Source organism: Desmodus rotundus, chromosome 5 (assembly GCF_022682495.2).
Source record: "Desmodus rotundus isolate HL8 chromosome 5, HLdesRot8A.1, whole genome shotgun sequence".
Lineage (NCBI taxonomy): Eukaryota > Metazoa > Chordata > Mammalia > Chiroptera > Phyllostomidae > Desmodus > Desmodus rotundus.
This window is the reverse complement of record NC_071391.1, coordinates 144,052,511-144,078,372: the sequence shown is the minus strand read 5'-3', so window position 1 is coordinate 144,078,372 and position 25,862 is coordinate 144,052,511. Positions and strand designations below refer to the sequence as shown.

Sequence of the window (25,862 nt, the reverse complement as noted above, 5' to 3'; positions counted from 1 at the left end):
ATAAATTGGAGACAACATCTTGAAAAGTGTGGGTGTTGTTCTACAGATGCTTTATATGCCTTAGAGGCCCATATGTGGTACCACCGCCCCCATAGACAGAATTCATGGATTTGGGAGCCAAGAAGTAGAGGTGGGAGCACTCCCTCTCACTATCACACCGACTAACCCACTTGAAGAATTTTTTCTTCTCATCTCTGTGACCTTGACCTCAGTCTTTTTGGAAGTCCAAGGGCCCAAGAGAAATAAGGGTACAACTCTAATGAATTGGAATCTGAGACTGCCCTCTTACCTTTTAGGGTTCCTCATGCCACTGAACCAACAGGAAGAGGAGACAATTGTACCCAGTGGGATGAGTGGTCTTGTTTACCAGGAAAAACTTGAATTGCGGCTACACAGTGGGGGTGAGAAGGACTATATTTGGAACCCAGAAGATTCATGGGAGTGCCCCTACACCTTTTGCCCAGTAGTCCTTGTCAATGGAAAACTGCACCAATTTGATAAAGACAAGACTAGCGAGAACTCAGATCTGCCCAGCCTTCGTGCTGTCAGAGGGTAAGAGGAAGATGGAATGAGTAGTAGGAAAATTCAGCTGTGATTATAAACAAACGCCTTGTCACCAGATACAGACGTTGGGACTATAGCAGCCATTTGGTATACTTTTTTAAATCCCTTCCCCCATTAGCTTATATGTAACAAACTGAGTAACAGTGTAACAGACTGAGGATACTCTGACGAGTACCCAATTCTAAAACTACTGAGAGGCTTGAATGACTGTGAGTAAAGATTGACCTCAGAGCCTAGGTTGGAAGGGGATCACCTTGAAGAGGAAGGTGTTCTTAAATGTTGGTGTCGATAGGATCCGAATTCTGGACCTGACATTGGGCATTGATCGGGCAAAAAGAGAGCAGTTATGAAGTGCTGTGACTCTGGGTAGGAAAGCACTAGTATGCTTTGTCCTGTTGTCTCAGCAGGACCTTTGGCTCCGTCCTGATTTTCTCAAGAAGTCGTCTTCACCTGATTCCACAGAAAGAAAGCTCTTGGGAAGGGTGGGGATTTACCAGGGTCAAGGAATTAAGTGGGTTTCCTGGGCATGGGGAAGCTGGTTAAGACAGCATGCTGTGGAAATCACAGGGCGTGAGTCTTGAAAACCGGTCATCACCATGGCCAGCAGCCATCCCGAAGATGGTTCTGCCAGGCTTCCCTTCTGCTCTTGCTTCTCCAACCAGTTCTTGTTGGTCAGGATTAGGTTCCACATAGCAGGTCCCTTCTTTCTCACGTCAACTTCCGAGAGATGAGATTGAGATGAGATAAGTCGAGAGATGAGAGATGAGATAAGATAAGTCGAGACATTACCAGATGCTTGTCTTTGAGCTAGTGTAACTTCCCCCATGTCCAGAGAGTGGGAGTCACTCCCCACCACCTCAGCTGGCCCTTGCATTAGAATCGTCATGTCCACTTTTTCTTATCCTTCAATACGCCTAGAGCCTTCCTGGCATGAGGATTTCCACGCAGAGGTATATTTTCTTGACCTGCAAGACTCCCTTCTGCCTTCTGGTCATTATGCTTCTTTGAACAAGGAGTATCTTTCATCATTTTTTTTTTTGGATGTGTATAAACACCTCTTCTGTTAAAATCTCAAATGCTGCTGCTAGGGTCTGAATGTTTGTGTCCCCTCAAATTCATATGTTGAAATCCCAACCCCTAAAGGTGATAGTGTTAGTAGGTAGGGCTTTGGGAGGTGCTTAAGCTGTGAGGTTGAAAGCCTCATGAATGGGATTAGTGCCTTATAAAAGGCTCCAGAGATAGTCCTAGCTGCCTTCCACCACAAAAGGACACCAGGGGAGCTCTGCATCCCGGAAGAGACACCTCACTCGGCCATGCCGGCATCCCGGTCTCAGACTTCCAGCCTCCAGAACCACGAGAAGTAAACTGTTGTTTGTAAACCACACAGTCTATGTTATTTTGTTCTAGCAGCCTGAATGTTCTAAGGTTACAACGTTTTTACAGAGACCAGAGGCCATACATATTTGTGGCTTTATTTCTAAAGTTTTAATTCTGTGAAGTACTTATTACAGGTTTCAATAATATCAATATTATACTAATAATAACATCTAATATTTATTGAATGCTCACTGTGCACCAGGCAAATATAATGTATGTAAAGCACCATTAGTGAGATTTCTCCATCGAAACAGAACCAATAGGATATATATAAATACATAGGTCTATTACAAGGGATTGGCTCTTGCGATGATGGAGGCTGAGAAACCTCATGATTCATGTGCAAGCCAGACACCCGGAAAAGCTGGTGGTGTATCCCTACCCAAAGCAAAGGCCTTAGAACCAGGGAGGGGCGGGGTGGGATGGGGTGGGGGAAGAGGTCGCTGATTGTGTAAGTCCTGGTCTGAGTGTGAAGGTCCAAGAACCAGGAGCACCAGTAGCGTCTGAGGGCAGGAGAAGAGGGATGGATGTCCCAGCTGAAGCAGAAAGCAAGTTCACCCTTCCTCTGCCTTGTTCTACTCAGTCTACCCAGGCCCTTGATAGACTAGATGATGCCCACCTGCACTGGCGAGGGTGCTTTTTATTCAATCTGCTGATTCAAATACTAATCTCTTTTAAAAACACCTTCAAAGACACACCCAGAAATAATATTTTACCAGCTATCTGGGCACCTCTTAGCTCAGTCAAGTTGACATAGAGTTAACCGTCAAAAGCACTTACTCTGTGAGGAAGATATTCTTATTGTCTCCATCTTACGGATAAGAGAACTGAGGCTCAGCGAGGTAAGGTAACTTGCCCAAGACCATACAGCTAGTAGGTAAAGAGAACTAAGGACTGAGTCCAAGTCGTCCGACTCCAGAGTCACCCTTTTACACTGCTGCCGTTGTTCTTTTCTTGCCCTACTGGTTTTACGGTTTTTAGCTGAAGTTATCTCCCTCTCCTCCCCACTCCTCTCAACTCTGTCTTTTTCCACTTAAAGCCAATTTCCAGACAGTCTTCTCAGGCCTTGTTGAAATGTACTCCATCTGGATTCAAGAGTGCATTCATCTGGCATTTTAGATTATGATCCAGAGAGCCAAAGCCTGTTTTCTGGCAATACCTAGGTCAGTGGTTCTTGGTCTTTGGTCTGCATAAGAATAACTGGGGAACTTTTAAAAGAGTATTCCCTGGGAATATTCTCCCAGGCCTTGTCTAGTGGTGCCGCCTCCTGAATCAACAGGAGTCCTTCGGTATGTGGGTTTCAGAAGGCACTCTGGCTCATTTCTGCCCTGAGTCACTGCAGGGACCCCCAGAACTGCTCCCCTCATCTGCATCAACTCTGCCTCAGCCCTTATGCTCTACCTTAGCAGGGACCCACCCACCACCAGGACCCAACTCTTCCCCTGCTGGGGCCTGGAACAGATTTCCTTACATTTGCTAAGATTGATGCATCCTGGGATGTTGTGACCTCTTTCAGAAGATGAGATAATCTCACTTTAGAAAAAGTTTAAGTCCTGTTCTGCCCTTCGCTCCATTGCCTCAGTTTGGATCCTCCTGTTTCCTCAGAAGTGCCAGCTTGCTCTTCCTCCTGTTCTTCCCATGCTGTGCTCGTGCGCACCCAGTTTTCATCATCATGTGTACAGGCTCCGCACCCTCTGGGATTAATTCAAAAGGAGGGCTGTGCAGCAGAAGGCCTTGCCCACATTAGTCCCAAAGCCCGTCACCATGCACTTCCCCAGACAGGCTGCTTGCTCTCCACTCCCTGCTCAGGGTGGGGGCCTTCAGGGGGAGCTGCAGACCGGAGGCACGCCTACCCTCCATTCTGAGCACACTCTTTTTTGCTGTATCAGCAGCCTGGCCTGAAAGGATAAAAAGAAATACTTTCCTATTCATTGAACGTTTACTGAGCGTTCACCGTGGTGGGTTCTCGGGAAGGCCCCTCCACGGGAGGTGAAACTCTGACTGCCGTGACTGTTTCTTCCCAGGGGAAGCAGAGAAGCCCAGAGTGTGACCAGGGACTGTGGGTCTTTCTTGGCCAGCTTCACAGAGATCTATGTGCAGAGAACAGAAAAGTCGTGTCGTGTGTTCAGATGATCTCTTCTTTCTATTTTCTATCGGAAAATAGTGTCAAAACCTGTCGCCTGGCTTCTCAGTGAGATGGGAGAGTTGATTGTCCTTTTCTGCCCTCATCAACAATGCTGGTTCCGCTGTCCGAGGCTCGAGATACTGGTTTCCTGTGGCTGCCCTAATCAATGGTCACAACTGTGGCAGTTAAAACAACAAATGTATTTATTCTTTTGCAGTTCTGGAGCCCATAAGTCCAAGGTCATGGTGTCAGCGGGGCCATGCTCACTTCCACCAGAGGCTTTGGGGGACAATCCATTCTTTGCTTCTTCCAGTTTCTGGTGGCGGCCTGGTATTCCTTGCCCTGTGCCCCCCTCACTTCAGTCTCTGCCTCCAGCCTCACTTTGCCGCCTCCTCTGCCTGTCTAACCTCCCGCACCCTCTCTCTTGCAAAGATGCTTGTGATTGCATTTGGGGCCCAATGGGATAATCCAGGATAAACACCTCCTCTTTAGATCCTTCATTTCATCACATGTTTTGCTGTATAAAGTAATATTGACAGGTTCTGGGGATTGGGAAGTGAATGTATATTTTGGAGGGATTTTTCTGACTACCACACTTGGCTGTGGGAAGCAGGTACCCTGTGCTGTAGGCCCCAAAGCTCAAGCCAGACAAGCCCACCCCCATGGCCCTAGGCCATCCAGAGAATTAAAGAATCTCACTTTTAGCAGCGGGCAGAAAAGGACTAGACATTTTGGCATTTGATAGCATATAAAGGATGAATAAAATATGTTGACCAGTTTCTGTATCCTGATGTGCTGTATAATTTCTTACCTGCTATGATCAAACAAAAATCTTATCTAGCCCTGAGAAGAGGCACCATGATTTTGGACAGACCCTTAAATAGTGTTTTGCATGCATTTTATTTTCATTTTATCCTCACCACAAACTGATTATATTCATCTTACAGGTGAGGAGACCAAGGCTCAGCGATGTTAGATCTGTCAGTGGCCATATGGTAACTGGGATTCAATACACGAACCATCTCTGCTTCCTACCCCTGCATATCCTGCCCACCAGATTCCTCTGCCCAGACTCAGGCCCTGGGTCCCAGAAGACCTTGATTCAAATAACATCTCTGTAAATTGCCAAAGTTGGAAAGTGCTCTACTTATTTCTTTCCTTCCCCAGGGGAGAAATCAAACTATAACTTGAGAGAGTTTTAAGAATTGAACAAACTCAACTGGTAAATATAGGTAAATCTAAGCAAATCTAGATAAATTTAGGTAAGTCCTTATAGAACCTTATAGGATGAGGCAGGGAACCTTTATCAAGACAACAAAGGTAGAAGCCATAATGGAAAGGACTAATAAATTCAACTACCTGAAGATGTATATCTCCTGCACGTCAGCCAGGCTATCTACAGAGTAGAATTCATCGTTAGGGCCTTCCTGAGAGGAAGCTGACGGACTCCCTACCCGGTGCCTCCAGCTAGACATCCTGACCTAGACGCGGCTATGGTCTAGGAGGGCCGGCATGCGTCACTCAGTGTTCAGTGTCCTACCTGTGCAGCCATACATTCGAGAGCACAGCGGCCCGGATGGTTAATCTCTCATGATGCCCCAAGTAGAAGGTGGGGCCCAGCCCAGAAAGACTCCCCCAACAGTAACACACACACATCCCACCTCGTCCTCCGAGGAGATTTCTGGGTTACAACAAAGCTCTAACTCTTCATACTCTCCGCTCCGCCTCTTCTTTCCTGGTCTGATCCCAACCATAACTCCAAAAGAGAGAAGGTAGGCAGAAATAAAAGTGATGCTTAATGCCTCTTGAGGTTCTTTTAGAGCAAAAAAACTACATTTCAAGTTACTCTAAGCAGAATGTGAAGGATTCACTAGAAGGACACTGTATGTCAGTGGGATTCTTGGCTGTTAGCAACAGCAACCAAGCCTTGCATCTGAGGCCAGAGAGGATTACAAGAGAGCTTTGGGGGTTCACAGAGGTGGGGGGGAGCTGGCAGCTTTGTGGGGGAAATGCACTGGACTCAGGGTGGCAGGAGCCACAGCTGCTATTCTACATCCCACAGCAGGAACAGGTGTTTCACTGGCTGTCCCTGCAGCTGCCACATCTTACTTCCTGAAGCTCCTTAAGGGCGTACTTCAAATCGTGGGAGTGACCAACTGGCTGGGTCTGGGCCATGCTGCACAGTGATGGGAAGAGGAGAGGGGGGTGCCTGGCTCTCTGAAGTTTCCAGAGAGAGAGGCAGGCGCTTCTGCTCCCAAAGACTACTCATGAGGATTTGGGAGAAGGTGTTTCACACGGGAGAAGTAGAAAGCTGAGAGCCCCTCATGACCACCACCTCTAAGGCCACTTCTCAGAATTCGTGGTCAGAGAGACTCATGAGGAATGGGATCCAGGAACAACCTTTCTCTCTCTGTTCCTTCCACCTCAGCTCCTGCTTATGATCTCTTTTTCTCTGACTGCAGAACTTTCTCCATTTGGCCATGCATGTGGCTCCTTCTGAGCTGCCCATTTTATTCATCCCAGCTCAGCCAGACATTGAGGCTGGCATCTCTCAGTCTCAACCCCAGGTCTTGGGAGAGAGATCATCAGATTTGTTCAGCTTGAGTCAGAAGTCTTTCCCTGTTACCAGGGGCTGGTCTCAGAGAACATAGTCTTTTTAAATAGAGAAGATACTCCAAACATTTCCTACATATAGAGGAACACAGGGTGCATTCTCACTGAGGCTCATTTCTGTACATGGGGCTATGTGCATGAATAGTTTGAAGAGAACCTACTGTGTGAATAAGTGATGTAGAGAAGTTGTGAGGGGGATGTTTAACCTATAGAGAAGACTGGTTCTTTTCAAACCACTTTAGTCACACCGTATTTGCAAGCAGCTAGGTGCTTCTTACATCTAATTTTAGCCCTGCCTTAGAGCAGGGCTAAATGTTACTTTATGCATCCGAATAGAGCCAAACTGTACTTCTTTAAAAATAGACCATAATATGGGTTTTCCCTGGATCAACAGAGCCTTGCCCTTCCCAACAAAATTAAATTTTACTCCCTACTTAGTACACTTCTTTAAAACTTGAATCTGACAAACTCCCGCCACACACAAAGCACCCTAGAAGTCTTGGTTTTAAATGAATGAGTGAATGAATCAATAGTTAATCCAAGCTGTTTTTTTTTTTTTTTTCCTCCAGCAACACAATGGCCAGGTGAGCAGCAAGATACTTGACCTACTCCAACTGCTCTGCAGAATATCCCTCTTACTTCCTCTGGCTTCACTAGCTCCATCCCCACTCTCACCACCGTGGGCCAATTCACCATCAGGTCTCGTGACACTTTCCTGTAACTTCTAACTGGACTCTTCACCTCCACTGTGGCCCCTTGCACTTTACTCTCCAAAAAGCAGCCAGAGGGAGTTTTTGAAAAGTAAATCAGATCTTCTCGTTATTCCCCTGGACTTAGCAGGCCTTAGGTAGCTTCTCACAGGCCCCGTTGGTTCTCTACAGCCTTACCTCCTCCAGCCCTCTGCCCTCACAATCTGTGCTCTAGTCACTTTGTTCTTTCTTTTCTCATTCTTCCCAGGGCCTTGACCCAGAGTGCTCTCTTCCTTCTATCTAGAACATGCTGGTCCTCTGCCCCAACCTCAGTCTCGTCCAATGAACTCGTCATTGGCCTTCAGATCTTATTTCAAATAGCCGTCACTGCCCCTGGGTCCTTGCCATCTGCTCTCACGCCCACCCATTTCTTACCCATACAGATTTGTAATGGTCTGTGATTGGCTTGATTATTTCATAAGTATCAGTTTCCTCCACTGAAGTGGAAAGTTTTTAAAGTGCCATAACAAAATACCACAGACTGGGTGACTTAAACAATAGAAATTTATTTTCTCACTGTTCTGGAGGCTAGAAATGCAAGGTCAAGTTGTTGGTCGGCAGGTTTGGTTTCCTCTAAGGCTTCTCTCCTTGGCTTGCAGATAGCTGTCTTCTCACTAAGTCCCCTCCTGGTCTTTCCTCTGTGTGAGCACATCGCTGCTGTCTCTTTGTGTGTCCAAATTTCCTCGTTGTGTAAGAACAGCCATCAGATTGGATCAGAACCCACTCTAACAGCCTTATTTTAACTTAATCACCTCTTTAAAGGCTCTATCTTTAAATATAGTCACATTCCTAACCAGGGATCAGGGCTGCAATGTCCGGATTTTAGCAGGACACAACTCAGCCCATAACAGGGACTATGTTACGTGTGCACACCGTTGGGTCCCCACCCTCCAGGCTGATGCTGGGCATGTTGCAGGCCTGGATACATACCTGTCAAACGGATGATTGAATTTACCCCCTCCCTCCCTCATCATATATTGTGCTGGAGGCAAATGAAAGAGGAGGCACGGATTGCAAAGGAGAACCGTAAGTGACCACAGGAAATGTTTGCTATCCTGATCTTCAAATTATAGACCCTTTGGGCAGTGTCGCTCCCTCTTAGCACCTCCTTATGGGGCCCAACCTGCCCTCTGTCAGCAGCTGACCCTTCCTGCTCTGGGTGCTTGTGCTGACAGCTGCAAACCCACCCATGTAGCCCTCTTTAGAAGGTGAGTCACCCAGCTGCTGGGAGTGACTGTCTACACAGCCCCGGGAAAGCAGTGTAGCAATAGGTACTAGGACCTAAAAAAGGCACGTCCTTTTCCAAAGCGCAGAATCCAATCTGAGGAACTAGCAGAGGGGGACTGAAATGGGTTTCTATCCCAGTTTTTATATAAAAAAATTATTTCTCACTAATATAATAGTGAGAAACTGAAAAGAGCCCAAATGTGTAACGATCAGAGAAAGCTTTGTGATCCTAATACATTCATATGGTGGAAAATTATGTAGCTATTGAAAAAATGTTTATGAAGAATTTTTAACAATGCAAAAAATGGTACATGAAATAGGACAAGATCTCAGATATATGGTAAATACTGTAATTAACATGCACATTTACATACATTCACAGGGAAAAGTCTGGTTTGATAAATATCCAAATACAAAATCTATTTTTCCTAGACTCAGAGATTTTTCTTATATACTTTTTGTTTCAAAAGTAGCAGCTGTTGCTTTTACAATCAAAGAAGAGGAGGCAAAGGTTTAAAGGCGGCCGACGCTTCTTGTCAATGAAATTCCTCAGCCCGCGCTTCTCCTGGAGAAGGAGCCTGCAGAGCGCCTGCTCCTCAGCTTGTCACCGGGATGTCGCTTCCTCCCCAGGGCGGTCCGGCTGGCTCCTCGGGATTGTGATGGAATCCCTGGGCGGGAGGAGGAGGCGACAAGCCTGCTCAGCTCAAGGCTGGAGGTGGAAGGTCAGGGGCGGGGCCGAGCCGCACTCCAGTCCTGCAGAGGAATCTGGACTGTAAGGGGCACCCTTAGCTCTGGTCTAGCCCCGGGCCATCACGGCCGCCCAGTCCGCTGTTCCACCGCCAGGTGCAAAATGCCTTGTCATTGGGAAAGTCTGCGGCCCGAGCATTGAATTACAGCTCAGCCGAGCCTGGGTAGGGTGGCGAAGGTGGAAGATGAGCAGAAGTCCCTGTTCTCCGAGGGCGCGCTGACCAGCCTGGTAAGCGCAGCGGGGCGGAGACCGAAGGTAGCCCCCTGGAGCCGCCCCGGGCTGGCCAGTTCTTCTAGAAGAGCAGCAGATCTGAGAAGGGAGCGAGTGATCTGAACCCGCCTCCGTCTGCCAGCCCTCTCCCGTGAGGGGACCTAAGAGCTGCAACTCGGCCAGCCGCGACCTTACCCAGCCCGCTCCACGCCCTTAGGCGCGCAGGGCCCTGACTCACGCCAGTCATGCTGAGGGTCTTCATCCTCTATGCCGAGAACCTCCACACCCCAGACAGCGACATCAGCGATGCCTACTGCTCCGCGGTGTTTGCAGGTAGGAGGGGCCTGTGATCCTTGCCGGGCCGGGAGGGTGGGGGTCAGTTAGGGGATAGCTCGGCTCTCCATTCCGGAGAGCTCCGGGATGCAAGAGACAAGACTCAACGCCCGGCCAGGCTCTCTTTGAGGGTTGCAAAGACAGACGTCCTCGGGCAGGGACGACTTAAAGGAAAACTGAGGCAAGGAGGGAGAGGTGACTGAGCAGCGCTTGTCGGAGCCGGGAAGCTGAGCCGAGGTTGGGGCTAAGGTGGGCCTGGAAGGCGGGGCCCGCATCTCTCTTCACAGAGGGGATCTGGAATCAGTGGTCTTTCCCCGTTGTGGGCAGCAAAGCACTGTGCTGTCCTGCTTCCCAACCCTCCCGGGAAGGCTGGGCCCCAGGCCTATTTATAACCTAGCTCTGGTCTCACGGGGCCTGGGCCTGGCGCTCTGCTCAGCCTTTGCTCCCTGCCATAGGCGAGGCTGGCAGGCAGGGAGCCACTGAGGGCAGACGCACCGCCCACCAGTCCAGGGGTCCTGCCCTGGCTTTGGACACAGGATGGGGGAAACCTAGCAGCTGGAACAGCTGTCACTAGTACCAGCCTCTAGGAACTTTCTCCTCCTATCCCAAGACTGGAGCATGTGTGTGTGTGTGGGGGGGTGATATTTGGGGGTGATATCTCCATCATGAGATTGGGGCTTCCTGGAGCAGGAGCCTGCTCCCCTGTCAGATTGGGATCTCCCACGGGATGATCTCCACATGGTTATGATGACTTTTCCTTCAGGAGGTGAGGGCTGGACCCTGTCTGCTTCCCCTAGACCTCTTCACGGCCAAGCCAGAGCTGGGGCCACACAGCAGGGTCTTTGGGTTTGGAGCCATTCTGTGAGAGAAGGACCAGCGTGGGGGTGGGCAAGAGTGTGAGAGTTGCGTCTCCACCCACCCTGTGCATTCCTCCCGGCCTTTGTCACTGTCACTCCCCTTCTCCCTAGAGATCTGGCTACATCCCAGGCCTCTGGAAATCATAGCATCAGCTAGTCCCTGGTCATCCAGCAGAACTTCTCTTTCAGTTTCATAAGCTCCTGGGCCTACCTGCTCCCAGAGGCCTGTGTGCACATATGCTCCCAGAAACATGCACATCTGGGGGTGCATGCGACATCTGTGGTGTTCCAAGGAGCAGACACTCAGAAAATGCAGAGAGTGTTCACAAGTAGCACACACAGAAGTGTAGGGGCTTCTCCAGGAGTCACTGAATGGGCCTATGGCCAGGAAAGCAGCCTAGACCAAGAGGAGGGACAGAGGGGGCATCAGAGGTGACACTCCAGCTGTGTTTTTCCCTTTGCTTTTCCCAAAGCAAAACATTCAGCTTTGACCTGTTCTCCACCAGTTTCCCAAAGCTGCCTCTGGAAACAACATTTACCAAGATGTTTCCAGGGGAAGGATGAGGGTATGAATTGGTGGGGGTGGGGTGCCACACTTCCTCTGTTTTCTCAGCTCTGAAGAGTCCAGGCCAATGGTTTGCCTGTATAGCCCAAGCTAGCAGCCTGGCTGAGGGCCCTGGGCTCCACATTGTGCAACTCCAGGGAGCACCATTTACACTGAAAATGTCCTTGTGGCTGAGGCAGGGAGGATGGATACTCGGGCTGTGCATTAAGCAGCTGCCTGCCCCTCTAGCACCCCTCCCTCATCCCCATTCCCCAGCCCAAGGGCTGAGCAGGCTTTGTGAACAGCACCCTCTGGAGCTGCCTGGTGAACAAATGACCCTGAGAGGGACCATCTTAGAGCCCCTGCCTCTATTTTTAGGGGTCTGGTCTCCTCTGGTGTCCAGATTTTCCTTCACCTTCCCTGATCACACCCCCCACCTGCCAATCCCCCCTCCCAGTACACACACACTTACCTCATATTTTATGGTCCCCCTACCCAGTCCAGGTTCAGAACCCTAGCAGGAGAGAGAATGAATAATGAATGCGGAAGCACTTTCTAACCCCAGAAGTACTTCACTCACAGGAAGCATTGCCGGTGTGGTTTCTCTTTTGTCATTATTTCAGTCTCAAGGGCGGTCTGTGGAACAGTCTCCCCCATCGTCTACACGTTTCCCTCCCCCACATCTGCCAGTCTGAGATCCTGTGCTTTTGCTGCTGCTTGGCTCTTCGGGGTGGGCTCCCCCTTCCCTGGGGAGAAAGGAAGTTCTTTGTGCTGTGAATGCCCCCAGCCTGGGGAGGGGCTGGCTGGACCCCCTATTCGCAGTGGCCACAGTCACTGTCAGGCAGTCACGGGGAATGCAGTCCCTCCCTCCCCCAGCCCTGGCCACATTCCACCTCTTGCACTGGACAAGCTCGTAGTCTATGTCCAAATTTGGCCTCCCTGGGGCATTCAGGCCTGCTACCCGGCTTCTCCCAGTCAGGGCCAGGTTGGTGAATGATTACAGGAAAGGCTCTGGTCTCAGGGACACACTGCCCCAAGCAAAACACCCTTCTGGGAAGCCCTCCTCACCAGCTGGACCCGATCTGGCCTTCCCAGGTCCTTTAGGCTTGGGCCCATCAAGCCCCTCCTTTGCTACCTGGTCATAATGTCTCACAGTGACACCTCTTGGCTCCTCCCTGTGTGCCTAAATCCATTCTCTACTCACAGCAGCTTTGAGAGGCTTATAGACCAAAAAGGGGCCACACGCTAAACCTGACAAGCTCGGGGGAGGCCTGCATGGTGGCCTCACAAAGAGAAAGTAACCACATAGAATGGTCTGAACATAAACATTTCTAACTACAGGGGAGCCATGGCAGGTAGTCACGTCTTAGGCCTGTAGCTTCCCTGACAAAGGTTAGTCTACCTTCAGCGGACCTGTTTATTGCTTTTTTGCATCTAAGATAACATACCTTTGAAATGTCAGAGTGATCTCCTTTCCACTGCCCCTGAGGGCACGGCACAGAGACCATAGCGCCCTTCCCTGTTATCTCGTTGCCCACATACCATCTCTCTGTGCTGTGAATGTTAGGTATCTTGTACCTACCAATATGAAAGAAGTACGTGTCTCTCCATTTTTTTTTACTTATTTATTGATTTTAGAGAGAGGCAGAGAGAAGCAAGGGGTGGGGGGAGAAAGAAGCATTGATTTCATTGTTCCACACATCCATGCATTCATTGGTTGCTTCTTGTATGTGCCCTGACCGGGGATCGAACCTGCAACCTTGGTGTGTCGGGAAGATGTTCTAACCAACTGAGCTACCCAGCCAGAGCTCTCCACTTTACTCTTTATCCAGCCCTAGAGAACCCCCACCCCACTCTGCTTTCTTCTGCCTCCCTAACCTACTACCAATGAACTTCATGTGACTCTCCTTAGTGCTCCTTTGATTCTAATGTATAAAATAGCTGTGAAACTGCCTTTCTCTAGAGCATTTTCTCAGTCCATTGAGATTTTACTTCCCTGCAATTCTTAACATTTGGTTCAAATAAACTCTTATAAGAATTTTCTTAAGGCTGGACATTCTTTGTTGACAGGTCAATGGGCAGGGATATTATCCTCCTTTACAGATGAGCATATAGACCCAGAGAAGTGCAGGGTCTGGCCAAGGTCACACAGTGGTTAAAGCAACCACCTCCCATGCCACCCCCACTATCAGTCCCTTTGCTGTTATCAGCACCAGAGGCTTAGGAATGACAGGGCTTTGGAGAGCACACCACCGTGTGCTGCCCACACCTGGCAGACTCTCAGCCAGCACAGGAAAGGGCTGTGCTTGGGGTGCCCAGTGTGGGCGTATGCAAGGCTGCGGGGAACACCGTTGTAAGACAAATGACCACAGGATGGAGGATTCTGATTTTGAAAATGTATCCATTGCAAGGAGAGAGAATGGGCATTCATTAAGCATAAACAATGTATCATTTTCAGATGCCTTTCTTTAAATCCCCACAACAGTCCTATGAAAGACATATTTAACTGATACTATGTTTACTAGGTGCTAGGCACTGTTCTAAATATAACTCATTTACTCTGAACTATACCGTATTACAGTTAAATTTGTATGAAGTACTTATGTGTAGATGCTTAATCTTCCTAGCAACCATATATGGCAGCAACTATCATCACTCCCCATTTACAGACGAGAAAACTGAGGCACAAAGAGGTCAAGTTACACACTGGTAAGTAGTGGAGTTGGGATGCAAACCCACATGATTTGGCTCCAGAGCCCTGTCTTTACCTGTTCTAGCATCTCCATTGGGTCTTAGCTTTGATTTGCAAGAGACGTGCAGTAAGCGGGGTGGGGGCCCGGATTTGAATGCAGGCCTGGCTCACACTCTGGGGCCTAGTCTCAGCCCGCACTTGCCTGCTCACACCCTGCCTATCTCACACACTGTCTGTTCTGCCCCTCACTCCCTTTCTCTCCAGGCATGGACACCCTCACTCTGGCTCTCCGGTCTGGAGATGCTTTCTTATCCCAGAGGGGTCTCTGCCCTTCTGCCTCACCCTCTGTGGATCTCATGGGACCGTTCAGTCACCAGCTGGTCTAGAATGCTCCCTTTAGGCAGTACCCTCATGCCAGGCCACCTCTCAGGCCTGTGTCGGGCCTGTGGTGGCTGTTCAGGGTCTGATAAGCTGAGACCAGGATCGGGGGCCATGGGACACTGAGGTGGGCAGCCTGCAGTGGGCGTGGCAGGGACTCTGGGGGGTCCAGGAAGGAGGCAGTATAACCGTGGGCCCCACGCTTAGCCACCAGGATGAAGGTGGGGGTGGCGCTCAGGAGTGCAGATAGTTGTCAGCCTTGGTCACATTCCAGTGGGACGAGAGCATTGAACGAGAGGGGGAGAAGGATGATCGCTGCGAGTATTGACCCTGGACCCTGACTGCCTGAGATCTTGGATGCCAGCTCTGCTACTTTCCAGCTGTGTGTCTTTGGACCAGTTACTTAACCACTCTGTGTCTCAGTTTCCTCGCTTGTGAGGTGTTGATCATAATAGTACCTGCTTTAGGATGATTCTAAAGAATTTATGTTACTCCATATAAAGCACTTTGAATAGTGCCCGGCACTCAACATATGTTAACTGTTATTACTATTACATATACTCATTATAATCATTATTAGAGTTAATATGTATTGTATACATGTAAGAAATCACTGCACACATCCAAGGAGCCTTTCACTATGTTCTTTGCCTGGTCAGTCCTAACATCAGCTCTGATTGTCCGTCCACTACCCTACCAGACTGGGCACAATGGGCTAAGTAGTGAGTGGGTCCCAGGGTCTCTGGTCCTGTGTCCTCTGGCTGTCCCTCCTAGAGCAGCCCCTTCTGAGGTGGAGTCTACCTGCTTGACCGCTGGCTGTGGCCCTCCCCACGGTGCTAGGTCTTTCTTAGAACGAGTCACCCTCGGGTGAGTGGGCCCGCAAACCTTCTCAGTCCCTCTCCCCAGGCCGGACTCACTCCCTTTCTCTATTACCTGCATGCTAGCCTCTTTCCACATGGGTTCGCTAGAATGAAATGTTAGCAGGAAGAGCTCTTACATCCACTGTGCACCTACTGTGTACCACGCACTGTGCCGGAGGTGCTAGTGTTTGGCTTAATCCTCCTGACACCTCTGTGAAATCCCATTCTCTTGATTTCACAGAAGGGGAAACAGATTCTGAAAGGTCAAGTCACATGCCTCAGGTCAGACAGCTAGAAAAGGGCGGCCTGGTTGGAAGCCTAGGACTATGGGATGGTTCTTCCTGGATGGTCACATAATCATGGCTGTAGCCAGAATCACTACTTCCTGTGCATTCTACACCCGTGGTGGACACGCAGGCACCCTTCAGTCCCGCTGGCTGGATGGACTGGCATTTACACAGGACACATATTGTACAATGAATGTGCGGGAGAGGGCAGAAAGCTGCACTGGGTCATCCATACTCCTAGAAGGTTTGGGACTTTGGCAAATGTGCCCTGAAGGAATCCTGTAAACTCACATGCAGAGCGTTCCGCTTAAGGTGGACACACTGAGCAGGAGGCCGAGGTTTGCTTGCTTCTTGGGCACTGACGTCAGGCCTTGGGAAGAAAACAGAGCCCTGAGCCAGAGCAGGCCAGCTGGCCCAGCGCCAACAGCAAGAAGGGGCCCTGTTAGAAGTCCCCCTTGCTCGACTGTCAGGGAGGTAGGGCCCCAAATAAATGACGGAAGGGGATAGGGGTCGCAAACTCACATGCCGTGGGAGCCTGGCAGGTGGCGTAACTAAGATGAGGCCAGAGGGAACAGCACATGTATCCTGGGTGCGTGGTGGCTAGTGGGATGAGTCGGTGGGGGGCATGCTTCGCCTGCAGGTGCCAGGTGATCAGTGTTAGGCAGAGAATTTGGGCCCATGTGCCAGCTTCTCTGATTTTTCAAGAGAAGCTAAAATCAAGCTCTGTACAGGAAATCCCCTAGTGTTTAATCAAGGTACAATATTGTTATAAAACATTGTGTTAGTCAAAAAAAGCAGATCTATAAACTGGATGTGTCCCTGGGGGTCACCAGTGGCAGCACCTGGGACTCGGCTCCGTGTTACGTTGAGTCTTGGAGGCCTTGGTCCTAGGCTGTCTGGGAAACGGGCAGTCAGTCTTCTCCCACTTGGGGTTGCCAGTCAGCACCCGTCTGGGCTACATCGAGGGGGCTGGGCCTCGCAGGGCAGCTTTAGTAGCCTCCCCCTACTTCTATTGCCTCTGCAATGTCACTGAAGTCCACATGCCGTCTTAAGTGAAAACTGGGCTTGCTATGCAAACTCAGCTTAAAAACAGGTCCCCTCACCCCCTCGCTGCACAATGTGGCTCCTAAGCTGGCTCTGTCACATCCCTAGTGGGGCTTGAGTTCTCAGGGCTGCGGGGGGTCTGCCCTTACCTGCGGCGTTAGGTGGGATACACACTGGGCTGTTTGTTAGCAAGCCCTACCTGACGGTGTCTGAACATCATAGTCTCTCCCACTTACATGATGGTGGATGTGTAGGCAGTTCTGATCCACAAGGCTGCCCAGAGCTCCGGGTCCTTCTGTCTTGTTGCTCTGCTGTCCCCATGCTGACAACATGGTTGGTGATGGCTCACTGTCACTCTCTGTGTCGTAGCAAGGGCAGGCGTGCCCCTTCCCTGTAAGGACACAACCAGGAAGTTACAGGCATCCCTTCTGCTCACATCCTACTGATCAGCACTTGTTTCCATGGTCACATCTATCTGTGAGAAAGGCTGGGAAATTTAGTCCTTCTATTTGGGTGGCCACGTGTCCAGGTAAAACCCTTCTATGGAAGAAGGAGAGGACATACGGGAGGCGGACAAGCGGAGGTCTCACACACACTCTTCATGAAAGCTGCATTCCTGATACAAGCCCCCCCTGGGAGGAAGCCCCCTTGAGTACTAGGCCCCAGTATGATGTCCCCCAGGGAAGAGTCAGCGATCTGACCAGGGAGGAGTCCTGGGCGGTGAACAGCAGCCAGGGCAGGAAGTTGGAGGTGGGATGGAAGACAGGCCTCAGGAAGTGTCCAGGAACCAGGACAGCAGCTGCTGCTTTCCTGGTTCACAGAACAGGTGTGTGGAGCCCCTGTTCCTTGGACACAAGCCAGGTGTTTGTCAAAGCCCCTTGGAAGATTCCATGGAAATGTTCAATATGCTCCCTCAGATTTCCTGTGCTGATGGAGCTTATAGCAGGAATAGGGGCAGGGCATGGTCCCGTGGGAGAAAGCAGCAAAGCCAGGAATCACTGTGACAGTAAAAATATATCCCAAATCCTCATGTCTGAAACTCCCCCTAGGGGGCAGTACTGTCCTCTTTGAGAACCACTGGCTTAGCCTCATCTGGGGTGGAAGGAACACTGGCAAGTCCAGTACAATGACCACAACACCAACCCTAGGGGTCCCTCCTGTGCTCTGGAATGCCTGGCTGACTGAGACAGCCTTGACCGACAGCAAACAAATAATTACATTAACAGTTATTCCATATCATTGCGCCAGTGCTAAGAGGGACAAGTGCTGCTGTGCAGCCGGGACTGGGAGGATGACTAAGGCTGGCCCAGTAAGGACAGTGGGGAAGAGGCGTGGTCACAGATGGTGACTAGACTTATCGTGGTGAGCACATGATAAGGTATACAGATGTCGAATGACTATGTGGTACACCTGAAACTACTGTAATATTGTATGCCAACTATATTTAAGACACAGTTATGAGGGCAGTGGGGCGGGGAGGGTGGGGGGGAGGAAGGCAGTTGCAGGCAGAGGGGGCAGCAGAGATCCAAGTTGGGAGGGAGCTCAGAGTGTTCCAGAAACAGAAGCCACTGGGGCTGGAAGTCAGAGTGAGGGGCTGAAGGGCCTCTCCCTGTGGGTGTAGGTAAGCTGTCTGGGCTTTATCTCCAGAGCATGAGGGGCTCTGAGGGATTTTCAGCAGGGCAGTGACCTGGTCGTATTTGTTTTAAGATCACCTGGCTCCAGCGTGGATAATGGAGCAAAGGTGTCCATCTCATTATGACCGTGGGCAGGGTCCCCCAGGGAGAGTGGTAGGGCAGGAGAAAGAGGGCCCAAGTCAGCTAGAGAAGACACAAACTTTAAGACTGAGGAGAGGACAGCCTTGGCCTTGCCATTGAGTGGGTGAGAGTGACCAGGACTTAGTGTTCATGTGCCAGGTAGGAGTGCAGATGATTCATTCGTGATGAGGAGGCCCAGAGGCTCCTGGGGGCCCTGAGGCTGGGAGCCTAAGTCCTTTCCTCTGTAAACAGGAAGCGAGCAGAGTGAGGATGGCGATGGGGTATTGCAGCTATGGGTAGAGAAAAGGGTGGAATCGTAGTCTAGGAGAGAGGGAGACTGAAGAGACTGGAAATATAGTGGGATTGTCAGGCAGCAGCAAGGGTCCACCTGAGTCAGGGGTCACCAATATCAAGTGATGGGGGCGGGGCAGGTTAGCTATGTTATTCCCCATGGCCTTTTAGCAGTTAGGGTGCAGGCGTGGACGAGGGAGAGGTGGATTTCACCAGGTTATGGTTTCCACACATGAAAACGCTGGATCCTCAAACTAAAAAAGGGCGTTACAATTTTTTGCAGCAAAATGCTGGTAACTAATCACTGAACTTAGGCTGAGAAAGCCGCTCAGCGAGGACTTGGGAGGTGGGAGGGGGGCCTGTCCGGTGCTAGGTGCTGGAGTGTAGGGGTATAGAGGTGAGAAGCCAGGGCCCCTGTGGTCAAGAAGTCCATCAGCTGGAAAGGAAACAAACATAATGCGGGAAAGCGTGTCAAGGGCTGTCACCCCTCAAAGCTACACTATAACCAGTTTCCCCCCACGGTGGGGCGAGGGAGCCTAGAGATTGCTGTAGGGGACGACGCCAGAGACCAAATAGGCAGCGGATGGACCCTTATGCTCCGGGGACGCAATACAGTTTGGACACAGACTTCGGTCTCCGGAGACAGAAGCGACTCCAGACTGCTCTGAAGAAGGCGCAGAGGCGAGTTCGCGAGGGCTCGAGCCCAGAGTCTGTACGCGGGGCCCCCAGCGGCTAGACCCGCTGCCTGAGCTCCAAGAGCTGGAATGGGGCTGTCGGGGTCCGGCAGGCGGCACGGAGGCTGGTGGCTCGCGGCGCAGCGCGCGTTCCGCCGATGCGCACACTCGGTGCACTCGTTCAGCGCTCGCGCCAAGTAGTAGTTTCTTGCAGACACATTATCGTCCCTGAAGCTGGCTATTCCCCCTCCTCCAGCTTTCGCTCATTTCTCCTTCACCACTATTCGCTGAGCGTCCTCGGCTCGCGGGCCGGCCCGCGCGCGCCGGGGAGGAGAGCAGCTTTTGTGCGGCAGCCGGGAAGTGGCACAGAGACGTGCCGGGCCCCGGAGCCCTGGCTGGGCGCGGAGCCCTGGACGCTGGGGGCTCCCGCGAGCCGGGCCAGCGAGCGCCGTATCCACGCTGCCTGGCCTAGTTGTGCTCCCCGCGTTAGTGGCGCTGTCTTTCCGGACGCGGGCGGGGACCAGCGGAGGGACGATCGGCACTCCCACACGCGCACGTCTGACCCCTGCCCCTCCCCGCCCGCTGTGGGGAGGGTCCGCCCAGCGAGTGTCTGGTGTCCACCCTGAGGCCTCTCCCAGGCGTTTGGACTTCTCCCAGGAGGCGCATCGGCCACCACAGCTCCCCCTCCGTGTGTGTCTGGCTCCGCGCTCCCGCTCCCGTCCCGCGCGCGCGCCTCTGCGCTCCCCCGGCGCCTGCCTGAACCATGCTGTGCTGCCTGCTGGTGAGGGCCAGCAACCTCCCTAGTGCGAAGAAAGACCGGCGCAGCGACCCGGTCGCCAGCTTGACTTTCCGAGGTGAGAGCCCCTTGGCCACCGCCACCGCGCGTCCGCGCCACCCGACTCGGCACACGCCGCGGGGTCGAGACCGCGGTTCCAGCACTAACCCTAGCCCAAGCCACAGTTTTCTTCCTCTATGGGCAGGGCCAGGGGTCTCAGCAGTCCTCTGCAGAGGGGTGAGGAGGATGAAACAGCACAATAAATGCCATAGTGCTTTGAAATTTCGGAAAAGTGAATGTGCTATAATATATCAACAGTTAACCACTTTTCTAAGACCGATACCCGGGAGGAATAAAGTGCGAGCCTTTACTAATCATAAGGGTGCAGAACAGAGAGAGGAATCTGGGTGTGTAGATGGTGTGCTTTGAAACCTTTATTTCATCCATCCATCCATTCATTCGCCCGTCTTTATTGAACACTGGTCATAGAGAATCCACCAGGTCTCCGCTGGGAATAAAAGGAACAGAATAGGTTAGATATGGCCTTGACAAAAGGTTTTGAGGGGTGTCAAGGATGTTTTTTAAAATTCAAAGAGCCTAAGTACCTCCATGTGGAGCTTAGACAAGAGAGGTTCCCCCTGTGCGTTTTTGGGGCAACAAAGGACTTACAATCCCCCTCTCAACAGGCACATTTAACCCCTCACTTTAAGGCAGTCATTCCCACGGGTGGAGGTGTCTTAGGAGGGGAAAGGGAAGAGGAAAAACCTGTCAAAATTAAGAGAAGGAACAATGGCTGTGAGTCAGGACCCTGGTCCTGCAAAGAAAGATAAGTAAGGAGAGGAGAGAGTTTTCCTCTGACCAGGATGCATATCCTGTGGTTTGGTGGAATTAAAATAATATATGTGTCACAAAAGATGGCCAGATCTGGAGGAAGAAATGGCTGGTGTTCTCATGAGGCTTGAAAACAATGGGGGCACTTTTAGCTCTGACTCAAGATCTTCATATGCCCCCCAAGCGACCCCAAATGCTCAGTACTGATAACCAACCATAGATGAAAGACACAGTTTGGCAAAGTGAGACCTATGTGCATCTTTAATTCTTTGCTAAGGGATAATTTACATTGCATTTATTTTCTGAGAAGTATGAGTTGATTTTAGGAAACTGCTATTTTCATTCATCGGTGACATTTCTGGGTGCCCACCATGAACTGCAACTTCAGGACGAGGTTCCTGGCTCTCTCCTGCCCATCAGACTCTGCCTAAGCCGTTCCTGCACAGACATCGTGAGGCCACCACTGCTTGGAAATGAAGTTCCCAAAGGACCCTGAGCCCAGGGGCCCACATCAGCCTAGCTCTCTCGGATGCTTTGGAACCCTTTTGGGTCTGTTCATAGCTCTCTTTCCCTGGTTCTGTAACAGTGTTCTGGTGGCTACTAATCTCATTCTGCAGATAAGGATATGGAAACCTGGGGAAGTTAAATGATGTGTCCGGGTCAGTGGTTGTGGCAGGGAACTACCAGTGCTTGGAGTGGGCAATGCCCTTGAGTCAGGTAGGTGACTCAATAGGTAAACTATTGAGGTCCCTCTTGGTTGTTGCTCTGGGCCAGGTACCCTGTGTGCGTAGCTGCTGTCCTCCCCCAGTCTCTGCACGCCCCACCTGCCCTTTATGATGCCTTACTAGTTAGGCACTGACAAGCCCCCTGCAGAACTGAAATATAATGGAATGTAACATATCCAATTGTTCAAAGTGCATTCAAAGTGCATTCAGTTGTTCAAAGGGTCTTTCAAAGCCCACTGCAATACCACTTTCTCCAGGGAGGCACCCAGGATTCCCCTGGCTGTCATTACTCTTTCTTCTCTGGATGCATAGTACCTAGCACACTCACCCCCGTCCATCTGTGCTCAGTACTCAGCTCCACACTTAGGACCCTGTGACTCCTTGAGAGCAGCAGCCTATCCTCAGCACGGGGCAGCAGGATGCCCAGGGCTGGGTGCAGATGGGTGCTCTGCAGTGTTTGCTTTTCTGGTCCAGCCTCTGGCCATCACACATTCTGGGGCAGGGGTCTTCACGCTTTCCTGTGCCTGAGAATCCTCTGGAGAGTGTGCTTGAACGACAGATTCCTGGGTCCCATCCATAGAGGTCTGATGCAGCAGATGTAAGTGACCTGAAAATCAGCACTGATCACCTACTATCAAGCAGTTTCATTTTAGAAACACACCTTGAGAAAAATCGACGTGAGATGTAGTGAAAGGTGAAATTAACATGACCTCCCCCCCCTCCCCGTTCCCAGGGGAAATTCATGCTGGAGTTTGGAGCTGAGCTGAAGCTTAGAGAGAGAGGCCGTTAGAATTGGACCCCGAATTTACAGATCATCTAGACTGGGGTATCCAACCCTGGCTGCACATCAGAGTCACAGGGGAGCTTTAAAAAAATTTGCTGCTTGTTCCCTCCTCTCTTGAAGCTAAATCTCTGGAGGAGCAGCCCAAATACAGGTGTTTCTACACAATCTCCAAATGTATCGGATGTGCCAGCCCAACCCCCTCGTGGCACAGAGGGGTCTGTGGCTTGCAGAGAAGCCGGCCTGCACTGTGTGCGTGGCCCCCACACACGGCCCCAAGTGCATGGGCCTGGCCGTCCCTGCTTTCCACAGTTGTTCCCCCAGCATTCTAGCCTCGGATGTAATTTCAAGACCTGCCTCCCAAAATAGACTATGAGCTCTGGAAGGCCCGACACCGAGGGCACTTTTTTGATTTCCCTGTCTCAGGGCTTTAGGGTAGAGATGATTAATGAATTCTTATCATTCTTTTGATCTTGAGTTAATTAATTAGTTAACTAAAACTATCATGAGTACCTGGGCTGTGGTAGATATTTTTGACTGATTGTCTTCGTCAATGAGCAGCTTCATTTCCTGTAGCTTTTAGTGATCTGTCCTTTCTTCTGCCCTGCCCACCTTCTGCCCTGTACTGTGATTATTAATGTTCCTCCATTCATGCATTTAGTTCATTGAACACACATGTATTGAGGGTCTACGATGGGCTGAGTCTGTTCCAGGTGCTGGGGATACATCTAAGAACAAAACCAGATCCCTGTTCCCTTGGAGCTCAAACCTTATTTTTTTGAAGGTTGGATCTCCTGTGTCCCTACTTGGAGAATTTCTATTGGCTTCCCGAGGTTCACTAACCAGAAAACAGAGTGATTACTGTCTCTTCTCTCTCCCTCACTCCTCCCCATGTCCCTTCAGCTAACTGCACCCCCTTTCTCCTCCCTTCTACGTCCTGGGTGTTCTCTAGACTTTGGGCAGGAGCCTGGGGGAATCTTGTAGAACTGCCTGGAGACTGAGACACACCTGAGGGGCAGACCTGACTCTTCTGTGTGGGGAAGGTGGGCTGAGAGGGCACTGGATTCTCTGAATCTGGCATTTTAAACATTAGCAGTGACTTTAAAACGTTGTAAGTAGCCTTCTGATTTCTTTTTGTGAACACAGTGTGTACTCAGTGTATAAAAGGATATATTATAGCGGGGCGTGTGGCAAAAGTAATGAGTGGCCCCAAATCCTGGCACTTTGAATCAATTTATTTATAATTTGACATATATCCTTGAAGATTATTTTTTTCATTTTTAAAAAAGGCAATTTTAGTTGTGAAATTCAAGACCCAAATAAAGTACATAAAATAGACATGTATGCTTTAATGCTGGGATTCTCAACTGGGGGTGACTTTGTTCCTTAGGGGACAGTTGGCACTGGAGACACTTTGGGTGTGTGGGTGTGTGACACGCACACTCGCTGCTGTCATAGAAGGTAGAGGCCAGGGATGCTGCTGAACATCCCACACTGCCCTGGACACTGCCTCCTCCCACAATAAATATCCAGGCTTAAATGTTAATAGTGCCAAAGCTGACAGGCCCTGCTTTAATGAATAAATTAGGAAGGAAATGCCCATACACGTCACCTAGGTCAAGAAATAGAGTCTTGATGGCCCCACCCCTTCCACCAGAAGCCTCCAGAACTCTTGCCTTTTTTTCTAGAATAATCCCATTCCAGATATGTTTTCCCAGTGTTTGTCAATTTACATTTTCACTCAGCAATCAGCCAGGGGAACTTTTCTATGTCGGTAAATATTCTTCTCCACACCTTTTTAAATGTCTGCATTTTATTATGTGTATTTTATTTAATATAATATATATTCAATTAACTAATTAATATAATGTATTTAATATATATAAAATAATAGTATTTTAATGTATGGATGCACCATGATTCAGTTATTCAACTTCCCACCGATGAATATTTAAGTTATATCAAACTTTTAATATTTATAGTCGATGCTTAAATTCTACTGTCACAGTGAGAATTACCCTGGTGTCTAATCTTTGCCTACATATTTCATTGTTTCCTTTGGATAAATAGCCGGAGTGGCATTGCTGTGTCAGAGTGCAGGTATTTAAGGCTTTGCTGCATTTCCAAAGTTGCTCTCCTGAGTCTGGAACGACTTTACCTTCCCATCAGCGGAGTGCGGGGGCTTGTTTTCTTATAACCCCACTCACGCAAAGCATTATCGCGCAAATCTTTAATACTTTCCTAGGTTCAAATAGTGTTTGTGATATGTCAAAATTATTACCTGTTTGAATTTATTCTTACTGGATTGGTTTTTAAATTTCCCATTTAGAGGGGGCTGGAGTGTCGTCTTTTTCTTAATTAGTCACAGGTGCTCTTCCTACACTAAGCATGTTAAAATTTTGTCATAGATGTTCCAAACATCTTCGCCAAGTCTAACTGGCCTTTTGGCTTTCAAGTTTACCCTTCTCAGAGTACGTCCCACCCGCTCCGTGTATGGACCGGCCACCACTGCCAGTGTACCCACTGCTTGTTTCCCGGAAAGTGTGGTTTCCATTAGGAATTAGAAAGACAGAGAAGGGGTGGGAGTCCTTGCGGGAAAGAAGGGCCCGGCTTCTGCTGGGTTGAGTGGGAAATGAGAGCTGCCCAGTTCTTGGGGTGCCCAGGCTTAAAAAAGCCTACCCTTTCTGGGGGGAAATCTGTGCCAAGATGTAAAGCAGACTTTCCTTCAGCAGAAGCCAGGACTGTCTTTCCTCCTTTCAGTTGCCTCTGTCTTTGCTTGGCTGCTGATTCTCTGAATTTCCATCACTTTCTTTGTCTGATGGGTAATCTAATGAAGTGTCCGGAGAGTGCCCGGTGCAGAGCAAGTCCTCAGTAAGTATGTGAGCGATATCTCAGCTCCCATTGAATGGCAACCCCCATCTGCCTCCCCCAGCCCCTGGCAACCTCTCTCCTACTTTCTGTGCCACAAATCTGGCTATTCTAGGTACCTCATGTAAGTTGAATCCAATAACGTTTGTCCTTTGTGTCAGAATTGCCTTTCCTTTTAAGGCTCAATAATATCCTACTGTATGGATACCCCACATTCTGTTTATACATTTATCTGTCAGTGGGCCTCTGGACCTTGGCGCCTTAGAGATGCAATGGGAAATGGACCAGTATTTCTCAGCCTTTCTTTAAATGGTCCTTTGGCCCACATGAGACACTCCCATGTTACAGACTGGTGCGCACCCTCAGTGAGCACCCCTGCTTCACAGTTTGTCTTCTCTATGACCCCACCAGCCCCAAAGACCCCACTGCCATCGGTGTTATGAAAACAAGCATTCTGTCTGCTTCCCAAATGTACCGAGACCTTTATACCTGAATTGGGGGGTAGAGGGTCTGTCCTGTCTTTGCTACTGGGGATTGGCAGCTGGCCGAGTGCTC

At 50.0% G+C, this 25,862-nt stretch overlaps 1 protein-coding gene across 21 annotated transcripts in view; it reads left to right on the top strand.

Annotated features, from left to right (window-relative positions):
* Nucleotides 1-9,703: 9,703 nt before the first annotated feature.
* The window catches only part of DYSF (dysferlin), a 202,305-nt gene continuing 186,146 nt past the window's right edge, over nt 9,704-25,862 (top strand). For 12 of the 21 annotated variants that reach the window (XM_053924833.2, XM_053924829.2, XM_053924831.2 and 9 more), the window contains exon 1: nt 19,830-20,181. In XM_053924833.2, the coding sequence (XP_053780808.1) occupies nt 20,091-20,181 (91 nt within the window). In that variant the 5' untranslated portion in view covers nt 19,830-20,090. Of the gene's footprint in view, nt 9,947-19,829; nt 20,182-25,862 lie in introns of those variants that run through there. The other 9 variants (XM_053924834.2, XM_053924830.2, XM_053924832.2 and 6 more) reach the window with 1 other exon arrangement.